At 32.2% G+C, this 25,048-nt stretch overlaps 1 protein-coding gene across 2 annotated transcripts in view; it reads left to right on the forward strand.

The window, feature by feature from the left end:
• LOC119603950 overlaps positions 1 to 25,048 on the forward strand; it is a 188,905-nt gene that overhangs the window by 96,003 nt on the left and 67,854 nt on the right. For both annotated transcript variants that reach the window (XM_037956253.1, XM_037956254.1), the window contains exons 5-6: positions 10,769 to 12,316; positions 15,540 to 15,703. In XM_037956253.1, coding sequence (XP_037812181.1) covers positions 10,769 to 12,316; positions 15,540 to 15,703 — 1,712 coding nt within the window. The remainder of the gene's footprint in view (positions 1 to 10,768; positions 12,317 to 15,539; positions 15,704 to 25,048) is intronic.

A 25,048-nucleotide genomic window follows, 5' to 3' on the forward strand; every position in this document is an offset into this window, starting at 1 on the left:
CATAAATGAGCTTAGTAGTAGTATTCTCATATTAAAGTAATTTTCTGTGAGTGCTTGTGTAGGTGTATAGGTATAAAGAGTGGAGAGAGGGGATGGGTGGAGGTGCCTGTAGTTAATTGAGATTACACTGGCAAAAATGGTAGACATTTTAAGAAAAATCAATGAAAAGTTTTAAATTTTTTTCATGTTTGAAAATTTCTAGTCTATAGTCTAGTCTATAGTCTAGTCCATAGTCTAGTCTATAGTCTAGTCTATAGTCTAGTCTATAGTCTAGTCTATAGTCTAGTCTATAGTCTAGTCTATAGTCTGGTCTATAGTCTAGTCTATAGTCTAGTCTATAGTCTGGTCTATAGTCTAGCCTATAGTCTAGTCTATAGTCTAGTCTATAGTCTAGTCTATAGTGTAGTCTATAGTCTAGTCTAAAGTCTAGTCTATAGTGTAGTCTATAGTCTAGTCTATGGTGTAGTCTATAGTCTAGTCTATAGTCTAGTCTATAGTCTAGTCTATAGTCTAGTCTATAGTCTAGTCTATAGTCTAGTCTATAGTCTAGTCTATAGTCTAGTCTATAGTCTAGTCTATAGTCTAGTCTATAGTCTAGTCTATAGTCTAGTCTATAGTCTAGTCTATAGTCTAGTCTATAGTCTAGTCTATAGTCTAGTCTATAGTCTAGTCTATAGTCTAGTCTATAGTCTATAGTCAGTCTATAGTCTAGTCTATAGTCTAGTCTATAGTCTAGTCTATAGTCTAGTCTATAGTCTATAGTCAAGTCTATAGTCTAGTCTATAGTCTAGTCTATAGTCTGTCTATAGTCTAGTCTATAGTCTAGTCTATAGTCTAGTCTATAGTCTAGTCTATAGTCTAGTCTATAGTCTAGTCTATAGTCTAGTCTATAGTCTAGTCTATAGTCTAGTCTATAGTCTAGTCTATAGTCTAGTCTATAGTCTAGTCTATAGTCTAGTCTATAGTCTAGTCTATAGTCTAGTCTATAGTCTAGTCTAGTCTAGTCTATAGTCTAGTCTATAGTCTAGTCTATAGTCTAGTCTTATCTAGTCTATAGTCTAGTCTATAGTCTAGTCTATAGTCTAGTCTATAGTCTAGTCTATAGTCTAGTCTATAGTCTAGTCTAGTCTAGTCTATAGTCTAGTCTATAGTCTAGTCTATAGTCTAGTCTATAGTCTAGTCTTAGTCTAGTCTATAGTCTAGTCTATAGTCTAGTCTATAGTCTAGTCTATAGTCTAGTCTATAGTCTAGTCTATAGTCTAGTCTATAGTCTAGTCTATAGTCTAGTCTATAGTCTAGTCTATAGTCTAGTCTATAGTCTAGTCTATAGTCTAGTCTATAGTCTAGTCTATAGTCTAGTCTATAGTCTAGTCTAGTCTAGTCTATAGTCTAGTCTATAGTCTAGTCTATAGTCTAGTCTATAGTCTAGTCTATAGTCTAGTCTATAGTCTAGTCTATAGTCTAGTCTATAGTCTAGTCTATAGTCTAGTCTATAGTCTAGTCTATAGTCTAGTCTATAGTCTAGTCTATAGTCTAGTCTATAGTCTAGTCTATAGTCTAGTCTATAGTCTAGTCTATAGTCTAGTCTATAGTCTAGTCTATAGTCTAGTCTATAGTCTAGTCTATAGTCTATCTATAGTCTAGTCTATAGTCTAGTCTATAGTCTAGTCTATAGTCTAGTCTATAGTCTAAGTCTATAGTATATAGTCTAGTCTATAGTCTAGTCTATAGTCTAGTCTATAGTCTAGTCTATAGTCTAGTCTATAGTCTAGTCTATAGTCTAGTCTATAGTCTAGTCTATAGTCTGTCTATAGTCTAGTCTATAGTCTAGTCTATAGTCTAGTCTATAGTCTAGTCTATAGTTCAGTCTATAGTCTAGTCTATAGTCTAGTCTATAGTCTAGTCTATAGTCTATAGTCGTCTAGTCTATAGTCTAGTCTATAGTCTAGTCTATAGTCTAGTCTATAGTCTAGTCTATAGTCTAGTCTATAGTCTAGTCATAGGTCTAGTCTATAGTCTAGTCTATAGTCTAGTCTATAGTCTAGTCTATAGTCTAGTCTTAGTCTAGTCCTATAGTCTAGTCTTATAGTCTAGTCTATAGTCTAGTCTTAGTCTATAGTCTAGTCTATAGTCTAGTCTATAGTCTAGTCTATAGTCTAGTCTATAGTCTAGTCTATAGTCTAGTCTATAGTCTAGTCTATAGTCTAGTCTATAGTCTAGTCTATAGTCTAGTCTATAGTCTAGTCTATAGTCTAGTCTATAGTCTAGTCTATAGTCTAGTCTATAGTCTAGTCTATAGTCAAGTCTATAGTCAAGTCTATAGTCTAGTCTATAGTCTAGTCTATAGTCTAGTCTATAGTCTAGTCTATAGTCAAGTCTATAGTCAAGTCTATAGTCTAGTCTATAGTCAAGTCTATAGTCTAGTCTTTAGTCTAGTCTATAGTCTAGTCTATAGTCTAGTCTATAGTCTTGTCTATAGTCTAGTCTATAGTCTAGTCTATAGTCTAGTCTATAGTCTAGTCTATAGTCTAGTCTATAGTCTAGTCTATAGTCTAGTCTATAGTCTAGTCTATAGTCTAGCTATAGTCTAGTCTATAGTCTAGTCTATAGTCTAGTCTATAGTCTAGTCTATAGTCTAGTCTATAGTCTAGTCTATAGTCTAGTCTAGTCTATCTAGTCTATAGTCTAGTCTATAGTCTAGTCTATAGTCTAGTCTATAGTCTAGTCTATAGTCTAGTCTATAGTCTAGTCTATAGTCTAGTCTATAGTCTAGTCTATAGTCTAGTCTATAGTCTAGTCTATAGTCTAGTCTATAGTCTAGTCTATAGTCTAGTCTATAGTCTAGTCTATAGTCTAGTCTATAGTCTAGTCTATAGTCTAGTCTATAGTCTAGTCTATAGTCTAGTCTATAGTCTAGTCTATAGTCTAGTCTATAGTCTAGTCTATAGTCTAGTCTATAGTCTAGTCTATAGTCTAGTCTATAGTCTAGTCTATAGTCTAGTCTATAGTCTAGTCTATAGTCTAGCCTATAGTCTAGCCTATAGTCTAGCCTATAGTCTAGTCTATAGTCTAGTCTATAGTCTAGTCTATAGTCTAGTCTATAGTCTAGTCTATAGTCTAGTCTATAGTCAAGTCTATAGTCTAGTCTATAGTCTAGTTTATAGTCTAGTCTATAGTCTAGTCTATAGTCTAGTCTATAGTCTAGTATATAGTCTAGTCTATAGTCTAGTCTATAGTCTAGTCTATAGTCTAGTCTATAGTCTAGTCTATAGTCTAGTCTATAGTCTAGTCTATAGTCTAGTCTATAGTCTAGTCTATGGTCTAGTCTATAGTCTAGTCTATAGCCTAGTCTATAGTATAGTCTATAGTCTAGTCTTTAGTCTAGTCTATAGTCTAGTCTATAGTCTAGTCTATAGTCTTGTCTATAGTCTAGTCTATAGTCTAGCCTATAGTCTAGTCTAGACTCTAGTCTATAGTAGGCTATAGCTTTTTAGTACAGTTTTTTTTCGAACTTAAGTTCGATTATAAAGAAAACGTGTAAAACAATTGATTTTTTCTCAGTGTATATTTTGCAATAATCAGTAACAATAATTTAAATGAAATTTTTTAATGGATGTCTGTTCCGAAAACAAGCAACTTTTATTTAAACACATTTATAGTTGTTGTTTTTGTTAGTTACTGCTGCCTGCATTAATAGTATGACTATATGACTGAACAGTTTTAAGTGAATGAAAGAATGAATGAGTGAACGTTGCTGTTAATACTCGTATAAATTGTAGCTGAAAACTATTTTATTATTATTGTTGTAATTTAAAGTAGTTGCCGATAATTAATGAGTTTAAACAATAGCATGTGCTGTGCTTAAATAATTAATTATTTCTTTTTTTTTTTGTAAAATTCATATTGAAAAATATTTTTTCTCTTTTGCTATAAAAGAATTGCTTTTTAATTAAAAACATTAAATGGTTTATGTTTTTTTCTTTTTGTTTAAGAAAAATATTTTAATATATTTACAGTAATCATATAAAAAATTTTTTAAAAAAAATAGTAAAAAAATAAATATTTATATTTTTCAAAATTTACATATTAATAAACAAAACTAAAAATTGTCGAAATGTTAAAATATTTATTTAAATATTTATGGTTTATATGCTTGGGAATTTTTATATTTAATACTTTTCTACTGCTAACACTTTCACTCTCTCGATATACAGGGGGGTTTGTGGGTAAAAAAGTGGTTAAACAAATTTTGCATTTTTAATGAGAGTTAAACCTCAGCAGCGCTAACCACAACACATATTGGATTTGTAAAACATCTGCTTGTAAATTGCCCAAACTGTCCAAATTAATAATTGTACAAAAAAAGCTTGAAAAAATGTTGAAATAAACAAATCAACACATTTTTTTCCCAGTTGTGGTTTAAATAAAACGATTTTTTGTAGGAGGAAAATTCGAACTTAAGTTCGAAAAATTTTCGAACATAGGAAAACATCATTTATAACCTAAGAATGATGAATGTAATACATTTTTAACGATTTTCTTTAAATTTAGACCAATTTTGTCATGTTCGAAAATTCGAACTTTAGCTCGAAAATTTTTCGAACATGGAAAAATGTTGTTTAAAGACTGCAGACTATGTTTAAATAAACATCTGATCGATTTTCTTCAAATTTGGACAAATTTTGTATTGTTCGAAATTTCGAACTTAAGTTCGAAAAACTTTCGAACATGGAAAAATGTGATTTAAAGACTGCAGATTATGTTTAAAATTATATCTTAACGATATTCTTGAAGTTTTAGCCATTTTTTCTAAGTTCGAAAATTCGAACTTAAGTTCGACAAATTTTCGAAGAAGGAAAAATGCTATTTAAAGTCTGAAGATTATGTTTAAACATATATCTTAACAATTTTCTTCAAGTTTTAGCCATATTTGCTAAGTGCGAAAATTCGAAATTAAGTTCGAAAATTTGTCGAACATGGAAAAATGTTAATTAAAGACTGCAGATTATGTTTAAATATAAATTATAACGATTTTCTTTAAATTTAGGCGATTTTTTCTATGTTCGAAAATTCGAACTTAAGTTCGAAAAATTTTCGAATATGGAAAAATGTTATTTAAAGACTGTGGCTTATGCTTAAACATACATTTTAACGATTTCCTTTAATTTTAGACGATTTTTTCTATGTTCGAAAATTCGGACTTAAGTTCGAAAAATTTTCGAACATGGAAAAATGCTATTTGAAGCCTGAAAATTATGTTTAAACATTAATTTTAACGATTTTCTTTAAATTTAGATGATATTTGCATTGTTCGAAAATTCGATCTTAAGTTCGAAAAATTTTCTAACATGGAAAAATGTTATTTAAATCCTGAAGTTAGTGTTTAAACATAAATTTTCATGATTTTCTTCAAATTTAGGCGATTTTTTCTATGTTCGAAAATTCGAACTTAAGTTCGAAAATTTTTCGAACAAGGAAAAATGTTACTAAAAGCCTGGAGATTATGTTCAAATAAACAGCTAATCGATTTTCTTGAAATTTCGTCCAATTTTGTCATGTTCGAAAATTCGAACTTAATTTCGAAAATTTTTCGAACATGGAAAAATGCTATTTAAAGCATGGATATTATGTTTAAATAAGCATCTGATCGATTTCCTTTATATCTAGACGATTTTTTCTATGTTCGAAAATTCGAACATAAGTTCAAAAAATTTTCGAACATGAAAAAATGTTATTTAAAGCCTGAAAATTATATTTAAATAAATATTTCAACAATTTTCATTAAATGTAAATGTTTTTTTCCATGTTCGAAAATTCGAATTTAAGTTCGAAAAATTTTCGAACTTGAAAAAATCTTGTTTTAAGCCTGGAATTTATGTTTAGACACAAATTTTATTGATTTCCTTAAAAAATTTACACCTTTTTTTCTAGGTTCAAAAATTATTTTAGATCTCTCACTTCCCACACCAGTTTATCTTAAAATTTATTTAATCATCTGAAAGTCTTTTTGTTATTCCGGATTTAAACATCTGTTGTTGTTCCTGTTTTTTATTTCTGCATAATTTTGTTTCCATTCCTCCCAATTAGTTGCAGTTTTTCGCATTTTGTTAAATCTTTATGATATGGTGATTTATTTCACGTAAAACACAAATTCACATTTGTCTTTTGATTTCTGTTGTCTTTTCTGAAATCTCCTGACTCTCCTATCCCCAACTCCTCCCTCTCTCTCTCTCTGTCTCTTGATCCCTTTCCTTTTACCTGGCGTTTGAAAGATTGTGTATTATTTTCTGTTGCAGTTCACAAAATTTGCATAATTTAATAATGCATATTTTTGTTTCAGTTTTTTGTTGTTATTTTTGTTATTATATTTGTTGTTGTTTTTGTTATTCTCTCGCATTTTGAGATTAAAATTATTTGCATTGAATTTATATGCAGATAAATTTGCTTAAAGTTTTTTTCGGAATTATTTAGGTGTGTTTTGTTGTAAATGTAAATTTAAAGTAAAAAGAGTAATTTAAAGAAAACTTGAAAAAAATTCTTAAATTTTTTTATTACAACTTTTTTTCTAACCTCTCCATTAAAAATTTCCCTTTTTCTCATTTTTGTTATAGTTTTTTCCCTCCAATTTATTAGTTTTTATTTTATTTCATTTCCTATTTATTTAATTGTTTGTGGCTTTTCTCTAACACTTAATCAAATGTTACAAACAATAAATTGCGTTTTTTTCTAGTCTATATCCTGCTGTTGTAGTTGTTACCAAAGGTTTTTATGTTTATTTCCCATACGATAACGGCTCTTGGCTTTTGTGGCGGAAAACTCATACATTTCCATTACAGGGGAATTAATTTACAAAAATAAATCGAAAGTAAATTATAAATAAGGTCAAAAGAAATGAGCCTAGACTATAGTCTAAGACTACACTGTATAGTCTAGTCTATAGTCTAGTCTATAGTCTAGTCTATAGTCTAGTCTATAGTCTAGTCTATAGTCTAGTCTATAGTCTAGTCTATAGTCTAGTCTATAGTCTAGTCTATAGTCTAGTCTATAGTCTAGTCTATAGTCTAGTCTATAGTCTAGTCTATAGTCTAGTCTATAGTCTAGTCTATAGTCTAGTCTATAGTCTAGTCTATAGTCTAGTCTATAGTCTAGTCTATAGTCTAGTCTATAGTCTAGTCTATAGTCTAGTCTATAGTCTAGTCTATAGTCTAGTCTATAGTCTAGTCTATAGTCTATAGTCTAGTCTATAGTCTAGTCTATAGTCTAGTCTATAGTCTAGTCTATAGTCTAGTCTATAGTCTAGTCTATAGTCTAGTCTATAGTCTAGTCTATAGTCTAGTCTATAGTCTAGTCTATAGTCTAGTCTATAGTCTAGTCTATAGTCTAGTCTATAGTCTAGTCTATAGTCTAGTCTATAGTCTAGTCTATAGTCTAGTCTATAGTCTAGTCTATAGTCTAGTCTATAGTCTAGTCTATAGTCTAGTCTATAGTCTAGTCTATAGTCTAGTCTATAGTCTAGTCTATAGTCTAGTCTATAGTCTATAGTCTATAGTCTAGTCTATAGTCTAGTCTATAGTCTAGTCTATAGTCTAGTCTATAGTCTAGTCTATAGTCTAGTCTATAGTCTAGTCTATAGTCTAGTCTATAGTCTAGTCTATAGTCTAGTCTATAGTCTAGTCTATAGTCTAGTCTATAGTCTAGTCTATAGTCTAGTCTATAGTCTAGTCTATAGTCTAGTCTATAGTCTAGTCTATAGTCTAGTCAATAGTCTAGTCTATAGTCTAGTCTATAGTCTAGTCTATAGTCTAGTCTATAGTCTAGTCTATAGTCTAGTCTATAGTCTAGTCTATAGTCTAGTCTATAGTCTAGTCTATAGTCTAGTCTATAGTCTAGTCTATAGTCTAGTCTATAGTCTAGTCTATAGTCTAGTCTATAGTCTAGTCTATAGTCTAGTCTATAGTCTAGTCTATAGTCTAGTCTATAGTCTAGTTTATAGTCTAGTCTATAGTCTAGTCTATAGTCTAGTCTATAGTGTAGTCTATAGTCTAGTCTATAGTGTAGTCTGTAGTCTATAGTCTAGTCTGTAGTCTATAGTCTAGTCTGTAGTCTATAGTCTAATCTGTAGTCTATAGTCTAGTCTGTAGTCTATAGTCTAGTCTGTAGTCTTTAGTCTAGTCTATAGTCTAGTCTATAGTCTAGTCTATAGTCTAGTCTATAGTCTAGTCTATAGTCTAGTCTATAGTCTAGTCTATAGTCTAGTCTATAGTCTAGTCTATAGTCTAGTCTATAGTCTAGTCTATAGTCTAGTCTATAGTCTAGTCTATAGTCTAGTCTATAGTCTAGTCTATAGTCTAGTCTATGGTCTAGTCTATAGCCTAGTCTATAGTCTAGTCTATAGTCTAGTCTATAGTCTAGTCTATAGTCTAGTCTATAGTCTAGTCTATAGTCTAGTCTTTAGTCTAGTCTATAGTCTAGTCTATAGTCTAGTCTAAAGTCTAGTCTATAGTCTAGTCTATTGTCTAGTCTATAGTCTAGTCTATAGTCTAGTTTATAGTAAAGTCTATAGTATAGTCTATAGTCTAGTCTATAGTCTAGGCTATAGTCTAGTCTATAGTCTAGTCTATAGTCTAGTCTATAGTCTAGTCTATAGTCTAGTCTATAGTCTAGTCTATCGTATAGTCTATAGTCTAGTTTATAGTCTAGTCTATAGTCTAGTCTATAGTCTAGTCTATAGTCTAGTCTATAGTCTAGTCTATAGTCTAGTCTATAGTCTAGTCTATAGTCTAGTCTATAGTCTAGTCTATAGTCTAGTCTATAGTCTAGTCTATAGTCTAGTCTATAGTCTAGTCTATAGTCTAGTCTATAGTCAAGTCTATAGTCTAGTCTATAGTCTAGTCTATAGTCTAGTCTATAGTCTAGTCTATAGTCTAGTCTATAGTCTAGTCTATAGTCTAGTCTATAGTCTAGTCTATAGTCTAGTCTATAGTCTAGTCTATAGTCTAGTCTATAGTCTAGTCTATAGTCTAGTCTATAGTCTAGTCTATAGTCTAGTCTATAGTCTAGTATATAGTATAGTCTATAGTCTAGTCTATAGTCTAGTCTATAGTCTAGTCTATAGTCTAGTCTATAGTCTAGTCTATAGTCTAGTCTATAGTCTAGTCTATAGTCTAGTCTATAGTCTAGTCTATAGTCTAGTCTATAGTCTAGTCTATAGTCTAGTCTATAGTCTAGTCTATAGTCTAGTCTATAGTCTATCTATAGTCTAGTCTATAGTCTAGTCTATAGTCTAGTCTATAGTCTAGTCTATAGTCTAGTCTATAGTCTAGTCTATAGTCTAGTCTATAGTCTAGTCTATAGTCTAGTCTATAGTCTAGTCTATAGTCTAGTCTATAGTCTAGTCTATAGTCTAGTCTATAGTCTAGGTCTATAGTCTAGTCCTAGTCTAGTCTATAGTCTAGTCTATAGTCTAGTCTATGTCTAGTCTATAGTCTAGTCTATAGTCTATTCTATAGTCTAGTCTATAGTCTAGTCTATAGTCTAGTCTATGTCTAGTCTATAGTCTAGTCTATGTCTAGTCTATAGTCTAGTCTATAGTCTAGTCTATAGTCTAGTCTATAGTCTAGTCTATAGTCTAGTCTATAGTCTAGTCTATAGTCTAGTCTATAGTCTAGTCTATAGTCTAGTCTATATTCTAGTCTATAGTCTAGTCTATAGTCTAGTCTATAGTCTAGTCTAGAGTCTAGTCTATAGTCTAGTCTATAGTCTAGTCTATAGTGTCTAGTCTATAGTCTAGTCTATAGTCTAGTCTATAGTCTAGTCTATAGTCTAGTCTATAGTCTAGTCTATAGTCTAGTCTATAGTCTAGTCTATAGTCTAGTCTAAGTCTAGTCTATAGTCTAGTCTAGTAGTCTAGTCTATAGTCTAGGCTATAGTCTAGTCTATAGTCTAGTCTATAGTCTAGTCTATAGTCTAGTCTATAGTCTAGTCTATAGTCTAGTCTAAGTCTAGTGTATAGTCTAGTCTTATAGTCTAGTCTATAGCTAGTCTGTAGTCTAGTCTATAGTCTAGTCTATAGTCTAGTCTATAATCTAGTCTATAGTCTAGTCTATAGTCTAGTCTATAGTCTAGTCTATAGTCTAGTCTATAATCTAGTCTATAGTCTAGTCTATAGTCTAGTCTATAGTCTAGTCTATAGTCTAGTCTATAGTCTAGTCTATAGTCTAGTCTAGACTACAGTCTAGGCTTTTGTCTAGTTTAACGTCTAGGCTATAGTCTGGTCTATAGTATAGTCTACAGTCTAGTCACTTGTCTAGGTCTATAGACTATTCTATAGTCTAGTCTATAGTCTAGTCTATAGTCTAGTCTATAGTCTAGTCTATAGTCTAGTCTACAGTCTAATCTCTTGTCTAGTCTATAGACTATTCTATAGTCTAGTCTTTAGTATAGTCTAATCTTAAGTATACTCTTGTCTTTAGTATAGTCTATAGACTATAGTCTGGTGTATAGTCTAGTCTACAGTCTAGTCTATAGTATAGTTTTTTTAGTCTAGTCTATAGTCTAGTTTATGGTCTAGTCTATAGTCCAGTCTATAATCTGGACAAGATTTTACTCCAGTATAAAATCAGGACTAAGTTCAAGACAACACTAAAATATTATTAATAACAACAAGTTTATCAAATTAAATTTCCTATTTACATAGTTTTTAACAACAACAACAAAATCCAATTTTCTTTTAATCTAAATTATTTCCATTTATTTATTCTCCTTCCAGTTACAACAGACGAAAGGTGGTGCACCCTCAACACAAAAACACGATTTAAGTTTCCTAAATGAAGCCTCCCCCATCTATGTGACCTCATTCAATAGCAATCATACGGCCTGCAGTAGTACGACCTTAACAACAGCATCGACCTCAGCAACAGCTGGTCTAATAAGTGCAACAACAATAACACCAACAGCAATAGCGTCAACAACGACTAATGCAAGTTCAGTTAAATCAACGCAACAAACAACACAACAACCACCCAGCAGTGGTGGAGGCATAGCATTACTGGCCACAGCCACCGTAGCAGCAGCAACAGCTGGTAGTAGTAAACAACCTACAGCAGCAACAATAAGCAACAATACAACAACTGCTATAGCTGGAATAGCAGGCGATAGGAATGTCAACAATAATTATCAACAAGTTGCATTAACAGGAACAACAGCAACAGCAGCAGTTAGTACTAGCAACACCAACAACACCTCAATATTGACAAATCATAATAGTATATTCCAAGCTACACCCTTATCAAAATTACCCCCCGGATTGCAGCATAAAAAACTGACTATAGCCCGCAGTCTACAGCATTTGGAAGTAAAGGAAGAGGATGATGATGACGATGATTTGGCGGCTTTAGGTGCTAATCTGTGTAATATTAATTTTATTAACTATAAAAATAAACATGCTGAAATACCCACACCCACAGCCGCCACCGTTGTAAGCACCCCCTTTAATAATAGCACACATAGCTCCACAGCGCCTTTAATAGCGGGTAATAGTTCCACTTTGGGTCGAAGAAAATCACAAACCAATACCATAAGTGCCACAGTGGATGTACATCAAACGACCTCAACAACAGCAGCAGCAAAAGCATCAACGTATCACGATCATATACCACCGCCTTTACAACTACCCCCGCCCAATAAAATCTATGTGGATGCGCAAACTTTAACCTCGCCCCGTTTAGCCAAGGATGTGGTAGATTTACCTCACACAGCGAAAACAGCACCTCAACCCATTGTGCAGCAACCTTTACTTCTCAATAATAATAACAATAATTTAAAATCATCACAAACTACTGCAACAACAGCAGCAGGAGTAGCTGGAGCAACAGCAGCAACATCATCACTGGCCACAGCCTCATCGTTAGCAGCTGCAGCAGCAACCGCAACAGCTTTACTTCATTCGAATAATAACTGTAATACAACACAAAAATTATCATCGACCTGTAGTAATTTATCAAATTCAGCAATTGCCTCAAATGCCCAGTTAACACAAGCAACAGCAGCAGCAACTAATACTACTACATCATTAATAACAGCAGCAGCCACAACTGTAGCTCCAACATTAGGAGCAACATCAGTACCACCATTATCATCATCATTACCAACATCATCACATATACCAAGCCTTTCGAATAGAGGGCAACAAATATCAGCAACAAATCTTATTAGTAGCAATAATTGTGATTTATATATAACAACAAATAATCTACAACAACAAAAACAACAACAGCAGTTACAGCAGCAGCAGCAGCAACAACCACCGAGAAGAGAGGTAAAATTGGAAATAATGAAGACAAGAAAATAAATAATACAAATTATAGGAAAGGCAATAATCTAGATTATAGTTAAAACTGTGGACAAGACTATAGGCTGAACTACTGAAAAACTGGACAGTGGCCTAACTAGATCAGGATATAATCTAGTCTATAGTCTAGCATAGAAACTAGACTCGACTTTAAACTCGACTATAGTCTAGCCTATAGACGGGACTATAAACTAAAATAAAATTTAGTCTACAGTCTCAATTATAAACTAGACTATAGTGTCGTCTTTAAACTAGGTTATAGACTGGCGTCTATATGGACTATAAGCTAGATTACAGTCTAGTCTGTTATCAATAGTTTACACTACAAACTAGTTAAGACTTTAAATAAGGCTGGACTATAAACTTCTTTAAAGACTATGGACTAGACTATGGACTAGACTATAGACTAGACTATAGACTAGACTATAGACTAGACTATAGACTAGACTATAGACTGGACTATAGACTAGACTATAGACTAGACTATAGACTGGACTATAGACTAGACTATAGACTAGGACTATAGACTAGACTATAGACTAGACTATAGACAAGACTATAGACTAGACTATAGACTAGACTATAGACTAGACTATAGACTAGACTATAGACTAGACTATAGACTAGACTATAGACTAGACTATAGACTAGACTATAGACTAGACAATAGACTAGACTATAGAATAGACTATAGACTAGACTATAGACTAGACTATAGACTAGACTATAGACTAGACTATAGACTAGACTATAGACTAGACTATAGTCTAGACTATAGACTAGACTATAGACTAGACTATAGACTAGACTATAGACTAGACTATAGACTAGACTATAGACTAGACTATAGACTAGACTATAGACTAGACTATAGACTAGACTATAGACTAGACTATAGACTAGACTATAGACTAGACTAAGACTAGACTAAGACTAGACTATAGACTAGACTATAGACTAGACTATAGACTAGACTATAGACTAGACTATAGACTAGACTATAGACTAGACTATAGACTATACTAGACTAGACTATAGACTAGGACTATAGACTAGACTATAGACTAGACTATAGACTAGACTATAGACTAGACTATAGACTAGACTATAGACTAGACTATAGACTAGACTATAGACTAGACTATAGACTAGACTATAGACTAGACTATAGACTAGACTATAGACTAGACTATAGACTAGACTATAGACTAGACTATAGACTAGACTGTAGACTAGACTATAGACTAGACTATAGACTAGACTATAGACTAGACTATAGACTAGACTACAGACTAGACTATAGACTAGACTATAGACTAGACTATAGACTAGGACTATAGACTAGACTATAGACTAGACTATAGACTAGACTATAGACTAGACTATAGACTAGACTATAGACTAGACTGTAGACTATAGACTAGACTGTAGACTATATACTAGACTATAGACTAGACTATAGACTAGACCTATAGACTAGACTATAGACTAGACTATAGACTAGCCTATAGACTAGACTATAGACTAGACTATAGACTAGACTATAGACTAGACTATGGACTAGACTATAGACTAGACTATAGACTAGACTATAGACTAGACTATAGACTAGACTATAGACTAGACTATAGACAAGACTATAGACTAGACTATAGACTAGACTATAGACTAGACTATAGACTAGACTATAGACTAGACTAGACTATAGACTAGACTATAGACTAGACTAGACTATAGACTAGACTATAGACTAGACTATAGACTAGACTATAGACTAGACTATAGACTAGACTATAGACTAGACTATAGACTAGACTAGACTATAGACTAGACTATAGACTAGACTATAGACTAGACTATAGACTAGACTATAGACTAGACTATAGACTAGACTATAGACTAGACTATAGACTAGACTATAGACTAGACTATAGACTAGACTATAGACTAGACTATAGACTTAGACTATAGACTAGACTATAGACTAGACTATAGACTAGACTATAGACTAGACTATAGACTAGACTATAGACTAGACTATAACTAGACTATAGACTAGACTATAGACTAGACTATAAACTAGACTATCAACTAAACTATAGACTAGACTATAGACTAGACTATAGATTAGACTATAGCCTAGACTATAGACTAGACTATAGACTAGACTATAGACTAGAATATAGACTAGACTATAGACTAGACTATAGACTAGACTATAAACTAGACTATAGACTAGACTATAGACTAGACTATAAACTAGACTATCAACTAATCTATAGACTAGACTATAGACTAGACTATAGATTAGACTATAGACTAGACTATAGACTAGACTATAAACTAGACTATAGACTAGACTATAGACTAAACTATCAACTAAACTATAGACTAGACTATAGACTACACTAGAGACTAGAATATAGACTAAATTACAAACTAGACCATAGATTAGATAGAATAGACTAGACTATAAAAAAACAGCTTTACTTCAAAGTCTATAGTTTAGGCTATAAACTAGACTAGACTATAGCCTATAGTTTGGACTATAAACTAGACTATAGGCTAGTCTATAGTTTGGATTATAAACTAGACTATAGTCCTGTCCGTAGTCTAGTTTATAAACCAGTTTATATTATAAACTAGGCTGTAGTCTAGTCTATAGTCTGGTCTATAAAGTAGACTGTAGTCTAGTCTATAGTATGGACTATATACTAGACTGTAGTCCAGTAGTCTAGTCTATAGTCGGGACTATAAACTAGACTGTAGTCAAGTCTATAGTCGGGACTATAAACTAGACTGTAGTCAAGTGTATAGTCGGGACTATAAACTAGACTGTAGTCAAGTCTATAGTCGGGACTATAAACTAGACTGTAGTCAAGTCTATAGTCAGGACTATAAACTAGACTGTAGTCAAGTCTATAGTCGGGACTATAAACTAGACTGTAGTCTAGTCTATAGTCGGGACTATAAACTGGACTGTAGTCTAGTCTATAGTCGGGACTATAAACTGGACTGTAGTCTAGTCTATAGTCGGGACTATAAACTAGACTGTAGTCTAGTCTATAGTCGGGACTATAAACTAGACTGTAGTCTAGTCTATGGTCTGGATTATAAACTAGTATGCAGGATAGTTAGTTTTTCTATATTGTTTTTTCTAATTTGTTGTTGTATTACCTTCTAATTCCAGTTACTAACCGACGATGATGATGAAGAAAATGATGACGTTTTACAATTAAATACAAATAGTTTAACTAATAATTTAACACAATTAAGTTATAGTCCAAATAGTAGCATATCAAAAGGCGGTTTTGAATTATTATTAGGCGATCAATCGTTAAGACAAGACATCAGGTGAGTGTTTAAAATTTTTACTATAAAAAAGTGAAATTTAATTGAATAATTTAAAGAAAAAAAATTAAACAGATGTTGAAAAAGAAATTATATTTAAGAAAAAATTAAATTTTTCCCAAAACCCCTGCTGCAAAATTATTTTTTAAATTTCGCTACATTTCTTTTTGAATATATTCATCTATAATTCTTAATCATGATGCTGACACTATCAATAAATGTTGTTCGTTGTTGCACAACAACAAAAAAAATCCCACTGAAAAATCTCCCCCTTTGAAATGGCACCATATGAATTTCATTAAAAAAAATGTATTCGGGTGTTAAACACCAAATGCGTTTTTATCTGAAACATAGCAAAAAGTGACGTTGCACATATTGCAAATTGAGCTTTTTTGTTGTTGTTGATGCTTTCATTTTCCCCTGCATTATATTGTTGACCTTAAGTTGCAATCATACAATCACACAGCTGCTGTGGCAAGTACCAAAAGAAAATAGCCATACACTGTATAATAATGTTAGAGTATAGTTATGGGCAGCGGGGAGGAGGGGAGGAGGGAACTATGACAAATGCAGCTTTTGGTTGTAAATAACCTGGCTTTACGTTGACAGTGATGATGTTGAGACTTTACAACGGGATGCAACTTGTCACTTTTTGTCGCTATTTTTGTTGGATTTTTTTTGCTGAAAATGAAAATAAATAATTATTGTAAATAAGAGAGAAATGGTGAAAACACCTTGTAGAAAATAGCATTGTTTGTATGGATTTATGTGAAATGCTGCTGTTTGTCAAATGTATTTCTAATTTATAATATTTTGCTGATAATGAAACTAAGGGGTCAGAAAAAAAGAAATTTGAGAGCAAAAAGTTTGAAAGAAATTTATTAAACTTTCTTAAGATATTTAAAAAAATTAATCAAGACTAGAGTTTGACTATAGTTTAGTCTATAGGTTGACTATAGTTCAGTCTATAGTTTGACTACAGTTTTGTTCATAGTTTGACTATTCATTTTTCTACAGCTTGAATTTAGTATATAGTATAATCTATAGTCTAGCCTATAGTCTAGTCTACAGTCTAGTCTATAGTCTAGTTTAGTCTAAAGTGTGCTCTTTAGTGTAATCTATAGTCTAATATATAGTCTAGTCTATAGTCTGATCTGTAGTATAATCTGTAGTATAATCTATAGTCTAGTCTATAGTCTATTCTATAGTCTAGTCTATAGTCTTGTCTATAGTCTAGTCTATAGTCTAGTCTATAGTCTAGTCTATAGTCTAGTCTATAGTCTAGTCTATAGTCTAGTCTATAGTCTAGTCTATAGTCTAGTCTATAGTCTAGTCTATAGTCTAGTCTATAGTCTAGTCTATAGTCTAGTCTATAGTCTAGTCTATAGTCTAGTCTATAGTCTAGTCTATAGTCTATTCTATAGTCTAGTCTATAGTCTAGTCTATAGTCTGGTCTATAGTCTGGTCTATAGTCTAGTCTAGAGTCTAGTCTATAGTCTAGTCTATAGTCTAGTCTATAGTCTAGTCTATAGTCTAGTCTATAGTCTAGTCTATAGTCTAGTCTATAGTCTAGTCTATAGTCTAGTCTATAGTCTAGTCTAGTCTAGTCTATAGTCTATAGTCTAGTCTAGTCTAGTCTAGTCTAGTCTAGTCTAGTCTAGTCTATAGTCTAGTCTAGTCTAGTCTATAGTCTAGTCTATAGTCTAGTCTATAGTCTAGTCTATAGTCTAGTCTATAGTCTAGTCTATAGTCTAGTCTATAGTCTAGTCTATAGTCTAGTCTATAGTCTAGTCTATAGTCTAGTCTATAGTCTAGTCTATAGTCTAGTCTATAGTCTAGTCTATAGTCTAGTCTATAGTCTAGTCTATGTCTAGTCTATAGTCTAGTCTATAGTCTAGTCTATAGTCTAGTCTATAGTCCTAGTCTATAGTCTAGTCTATAGTCTAGTCTATAGTCTAGTCTATAGTCCTAGTCTCTAGTCTAGTCTATAGTCTAGTCTATAGTCTAGTCTCTAGTCTAGTCTCTAGTCTAGTCTATAGTCTAGTCTATAGTCTAGTCTATAGTCTAGTCTATAGCCTAGTCTATAGTCTAGTCTATAGTCTAGTCTATAGTCTAGTCTATAGTCTAGTCTATAGTCTAGTCTATAGTCTAGTCTATAGTCTAGTCTATAGTCTAGTCTATAGTCTAGTCTATAGTCTAGTCTATAGTCTAGTCTATAGTCTAGTCTATAGTCTAGTCTATAGTCTAGTCTATAGTCTAGTCTATAGTCTAGTCTATAGTCTAGTCTAGTCTATAGTCTAGTCTATAGTCTAGTCTATGTCTAGTCTATAGTCTAGTCTATAGTCTAGTCTATAGTCTAGTCTATAGTCTAGTCTATAGTCTAGTCTATAGTCTAGTCTATAGTCTAGTCTATAGTCTATAGTCTAGTCTATAGTCTAGTCTATAGTCTAGTCTATAGTCTAGTCTATAGTCTAGTCTATAGTCTAGTCTATAGTCTAGTCTATAGTCTAGTCTATAGTCTAGTCTATAGTCTAGTCTATAGTCTAGTCTATAGTCTAGTCTATAGTCTAGTCTATAGTCCTAGTCTATAGTCTAGTCTATAGTCTAGTCTATAGTCTAGTCTATAGTCTAGTCTATAGTCTAGTCTATAGTCTAGTCTATAGTCTAGTCTATAGTCTAGTCTATAGTCTAGTCTATAGTCTAGTCTATAGTCTAGTCTAGTCTATAGTCTAGTCTATTGTCTAGTCTATTGTCTAGTCTATAGTCTAGTCTATGGTCTAGTCTATAGTCTAGTCTATAGTCTAGTCTATAGTCTAGTCTATAATCTAGTCTATAGTCAAGTCTATAGTCTAGTCTATAGTCTAGTCTATGGTCTAGTCTATAGTCTAGTCTATAGTCTAGTCTATAGTCTAGTCTATAGTCTAGTCTATAATCTAGTCTATAGTCAAGTCTATAGTCTAGTCTATAGTCTAGTCTATAGTCTAGTCTATAGTCTAGTCTATAGTCTAGTCTAGTCTATAGTCTAGTCTATAGTCTAGTCTATAGTCTAGTCTATAATCTAGTCTATAGTCTAGTCTATAGTCTAGTCTATAGTCTAGTCTATAGTCTAGTCTATAGTCTAGTCTATAGTCTAGTCTATAGTCTAGTCTATAGTCTATTCTATAGTCTATTCTATAGTCTAGTCTATAGTCTAGTCTATAGTCTAGTCTATAGTCTAGTCTGTAGTCTAGTCTATAGTCCAAAATTTCATAAACAATATTTTTGTTTATATTTATATAACAACTACATTTTATTTAAATCCTTTATTTATCGCATTTTTCACAATGGGATTTTCCCTTCATTAAACAAGTTGCCCGAATAATTTATATTGTGTGTGTTTGAGAAAATAACAATAAATTTCATTTGTTTTGTTATTAAATACATTTATGAGGTTGCAAGTAAATATTTATAATTAATAAATAAAAAAACAACGTTTATGTTTTTATGAAAATTACCAAAATTTCCCAAATTTTCAAGCTGCATGCATGTTGATTTTCATGTATTTATAGTAAAACCACATAAAACAAATACAAATACTTGCACCTCACACACATGCAATGCTACTCTGATAATTGCCGCTTTAATATTTTATATTGAAACGAAAACAAACACGTGATCTCTTTTTAAAACCTTTTTGTTTCCGTTCTCTTTTGTTAATCCTTTCGTTTTTGTTTTATATCACAAGCTTGCACACGAACACTAGTTGTTGGTGTAGGCAGGAATGAAAGGATTTGTTATTGTATAACAAACGAATGAGCAACAACAATAACTCTAACAAACTCAATAATAACAACAATAATTTCAACAGTGTCATAAACTCTTCGTTATTATTTCTTTTAGGGAGAGAGTGGGTGGATGTAAAGGTATCATCGTGTGTACAAGTATTTCGAGTTGTTTTTGTTTTGACCTTTTGCTTCACTTACTTACTCACTGTTTTATAAGCGGGGAAATCCTGCTGCTGTTCAAACAGTGTGTGTGCGTGTATGTTTTTCACTTTTTTATTGCAATTCAAGTGTGAAATTGGGAAATTTTTCAAACACTAGCCAGTAAATGAGCAAAAATTAAAAAAAAAGTTTTTCATACAAATTGATGGCAAATTTTCTTTTACCGTGAAATTGCACATAAATTCACATGTTTTGACCATGTGTATGAGTTAAGGGGGGAAAATACTATTTGAAACATGTGTCATATATTTATAGTAGCAAAATTTAGGAAATTTTCTTATTATCTGTTCGTCAAACCTAGGGCCTGACATACAAGCAAGTGTTAGAGAATTGTGGGACATGTGTTGATATATGGAAAATTTTTTATAAAATGTATAGACAGGTTATTGCTAAAAACTGTAGACTATAATATGTACCGGTTAAGGCTATACACTATAGTCCAGAGTTTACACTAAACTTCAGTTAAGACATTGATGTAAACAAATATCAGACTACATATCATAACAGACTATAGACTAGACTATGCACTAGACTATGCACTAGACTATAGACTAGACTATAGACTAGACTATAGACTAGACTATAGACTAGACTATAGACTAGACTATAGACTAGACTATAGACTAGACTATAGACTAGACTATAGACTAGACTATAGACTAGACTATAGACTAGACTATAGACTAGACTATAGACTAGACTATAGACTAGACTATAGACTAGACTATAGACTAGACTATAGACTAGACTATAGACTAGACTATAGACTAGACTATAGACTAGACTATAGACTAGACTATAGACTAGACTATAGACTAGACTATAGACTAGACTATAGACTAGACTAGACTATAGACTAGACTATAGACTAGACTATAGACTAGACTATAGACTAGACTATAGACTAGACTATAGACTAGACTATAGACTAGACTATAGACTAGACTATAGACTAGACTATAGACTAGACTATAGACTAGACTATAGACTAGACTATAGACTAGACTATAGACTAGACTATAGACTAGACTATAGACTAGACTATAGACTAGACTATAGACTAGACTATAGACTAGACTATAGACTAGACTATAGACTAGACTATAGACTAGACTATAGACTAGACTATAGACTAGACTATAGACTAGACTATAGACTAGACTATAGACTAGACTATAGACTAGACTATAGACTAGACTATAGACTAGACTATAGACTAGACTATAGACTAGACTATAGACTAGACTATAGACTAGACTATAGACTAGACTATAGACTAGACTATAGACTTGACTATAGACTAGACTATAGACTAGACTATAGACTAGACTATAGACTAGACTATAGACTAGACTATAGACTAGACTATAGACTAGACTATAGACTAGACTATAGACTAGACTATAGACTAGACTATAGACTAGACTATAAACTAGACTATAGACTAGACTATAGACTAGACTATAGACTAGACTATAGACTAGACTAGACTAGACTATAGACTAGACTATAGACTAGACTATAGACTAGACTATAGACTAGACTATAGACTAGACTATAGACTAGACTATAGACTAGACTATAGAATAGACTATAGAATAGACTATAGAATAGACTATAGACTAGACTATAGACTAGACTATAGACTAGACTATAGACTAGACTATAGCCTAGACTATAGACTAGACTATAGACTAGACTATAGACTAGAATATAGACTAGACTATAGACTAGACTATAGACTAGACTATAGACTAGACTATAGACTAGAATATAGACTAGACTATAGACTAGACTATAGACTAGACTATAGACTAGACTACATACTAGACTATAGACTAGACTATAGACTAGACTATAGACTAGACTATAGACTAGAATATAGACTAGAGTATAGACTAGATTATAGACTAGACTATAGACTAGATTATAGACTAGATTATAGAGTAGACTATAGACTAGACTATAGACTAGACTATAGACTAGACTATAGACTAGACTATAGACTAGACTATAGACTAGACTATAGACTAGACTATAGACTAGACTATAGACTAGACTATAGACTAGACTATAGACTAGACTATAGTCTAGACTACAGACTAGACTACAGACTAGACTACAGACTAGACTATAAACTAGACTATAGACTAGACTATAGACTAGACTATAGACTAGACTACAGACTAGACTATAGACTAGACTATAGACTAGACTATAGACTACAGACTAGACTATAGACTAGACTATATACTAGACTATAGACTAGACTACAGACTAGACTATAGACTAGACTATAGACTAGACTATAGACTAGGCTATAGACTAGACTATAGACTAGACTATAGTCTAGACTATAGACTAGACTATAGACTAGACTATAGACTAGACTATAGACTAGACTATAGACTAGACTATAGACTAGACTAGTAGACTAGACTATAGACTAGACTATAGACTAGACTATAGACTAGACTATAGACTAGACTATAGACTAGACTATAGACTAGACTATAGACTAGACTATAGACTAGACTATAGACTAGACTATAGACTAGACTATAGACTAGACCTATAGACTAGACTATAGACTTAGACTATAGACTAGACCTATAGACTAGACTATAGACTAGACTATAGACTAGACTACTAGACTATAGATTATAGAAAATATAGACTAGACTATAGGCTAGACTATAGGCTAGACTATAGACTACACTATAGACTAGACTATAAACTCGACTTAGACTAGACTATAGACTAGACTATAGACTAGACTATAGACTAGACTATAGACTAGACTATAGACTAGACTATAGACTAGACTATAGACTAGACTATAGACTGACTATAGACTAGACTATAGACTAGACTATAGACTAGACTATAGACTAGACTATAGACTAGACTATAGACTAGACTATAGACTAGACTATAGACTAGACTATAGACTAGACTATAGACTAGACTATAGAATAGACTATAGACTAGACTATAGACTAGACTATAGACTAGACTATAGACTAGACTATAAACTAGACTATAGACTAGACTATAGACTAGACTATAGACTAGACTATAGACTAGACTATAGGCTAGACTATAGGCTAGACTATAGACTACACTATAGACTACTATAAACTAGACTTTAGACTAGACTATAGACTAGACTATAGACTAGACTATAGACTAGACTATAGACTAGACTATAGACTAGACTATAGACTAGACTATAGACTAGACTATAGACTAGACTATAGACTAGACTATAGACTAGACTATAGACTAGACTATAGACTAGACTATAGACTAGACTATAGACTAGACTATAGACTAGACTATAGAATAGACTATAGACTAGACTATAGACTAGACTATAGACTAGACTATAGACTAGACTATAGACTAGACTATAGACTAGACTATAGACTAGACTATAGACTAGACTATAGACTAGACTATAGAATAGACTATAGACTAGACTATAGACTAGACTATAGACTAGACTATAGACTAGACTATAAACTAGACTATAGACTAGACTATAGACTAGACTATAGACTAGACTATAGACTAGACTATAGACTAGACTGTAGACTAGACTATAGACTAGACTATAGACTAGACTATAGACTAGACTATAGACTAGACTATAGACTAGACTATAGACTAGACTATAGACTATAGACTATACTTAGACTAGACTATAGACTAGACTATAGACTAGACTATAGACTAGGACTATAGACTAGACTATAGACTAGACTATAGACTAGACTATAGACTAGACTATAGACTAGACTATAGACTAGACTATAGACTAGACTATAGACTAGACTATAGACTAGACTATAGACTAGACTATAGACTAGACTATAGACTAGACTATAGACTAGACTATAGACTAGACTATAGACTAGACTATAGACTAGACTATAGACTAGACCATAGAATGGACTATAGACTAGTTTATAAACAAGACTAGGACTAGAGTACACACTATACTATAGAGCAGACTATAGACCAGATTAGACTTTATACTAGAGTTTAGACTATAGACTAGATTATACTATAGACTAGGCTAGAGACTGGACTATAGACTGGACTGGAAAAGGAGGGTGTGTGTTACATCAAATCAGAGGAAGTACACCTAGGACTCCATAGGGTGCCCCTTACCAGAGCCTCAGGTGGAAATCGAACCCGCGACCTCCGGATACACAGACTACAACAATGACCTATATTCTGTAAAAAATATTTAATTTTTCTCCCCAGCAAAAGCTTTTTTCTATTCTACATCAATTGCTTAATTTTATTCCAGCTTCAAATTTTGTTTGCCCTTTTTCATGTCATTTTTTATCCTTTTACATCTTTTAAGCATTTCTTTACAAAGTTTTAATTTATGACAGTTTGTTGTTTTATCCTGTTTTTCATAATTGTCATTTACAATATTAACAAATACTTTTATGACAAGTTCTTCCTTTTTTGCTTGTCTCTCCTACAGCCTTTACTAAGCCCAAAAAAAAACAAAGTTACAATTTGTTTGTTGTACTTTTTATAATTTATTATAACAAAATTATAATTCACAATGGTTGTCGTGTAAATAGACGTTACAATTTTTTTGTGCAGAAATAAATACCAAAGCCTTAAGGTATGCTATAATTATTGTAAAGAGTTTAACCAAAGAGTAACAATGTAAAAGTAATAAAATAATAAAAAACATTAAATACAGTGGGGTTAAGTACTGCTAAATGTTGTAAATAATTTAGAAGCCAAACCAAAGTAAAATATAACAAAATGTTAAAATAAACAATAAATTGTTTAGCTAAGCTTCAAACAAAGTAAATCTTTTTATAGTCTCTCCAAACAACTTTTAATCTTCTCTATGTTAGCTATTGTATTTCAAAAGGCCATTAATCTTCTAATCCGTTTTTTATATCCTTTATACACATTTCAACTTTAGCAGTACTTGTGCTCTAAGTCTTCCTCTACTAATTACCTGTCTCAGTCATGTGTGTACTTTTGCATACAAGTATGCAGTAAGTACCTGTTCATCGTCTATCTTTTAGTCATCAGGTTTATTTGGGAGTTCGTTTTTTTGTGTATGTGTGTGTGTCCCTAAGATGACAAAATAATGTCACTTCTAAAAAGTAATTAAATTGAAATTAACTTTTGACATTACGCACGTATAATTAGCAAACCAAAATCAACTTATATCATGAGGTTTGATTTTGTTTTTGACAAATTACAAATGAGGGACAGACAAAAGTGGAAAGTTTAAGGGTAAACCATAGACCATACTATAGACTACAATATAAACTACACTATATACTAAACTATAGACTAGACTATAGTCCTGAATATAGAC

The sequence above is a fragment of the Lucilia sericata genome, unplaced genomic scaffold (assembly GCF_015586225.1).
Source record: "Lucilia sericata isolate MDLA Ls3-8-SP2 unplaced genomic scaffold, ASM1558622v1 Contig000349F_arrow, whole genome shotgun sequence".
In the NCBI taxonomy this organism is placed as follows: Eukaryota; Metazoa; Arthropoda; class Insecta; order Diptera; family Calliphoridae; genus Lucilia; species Lucilia sericata.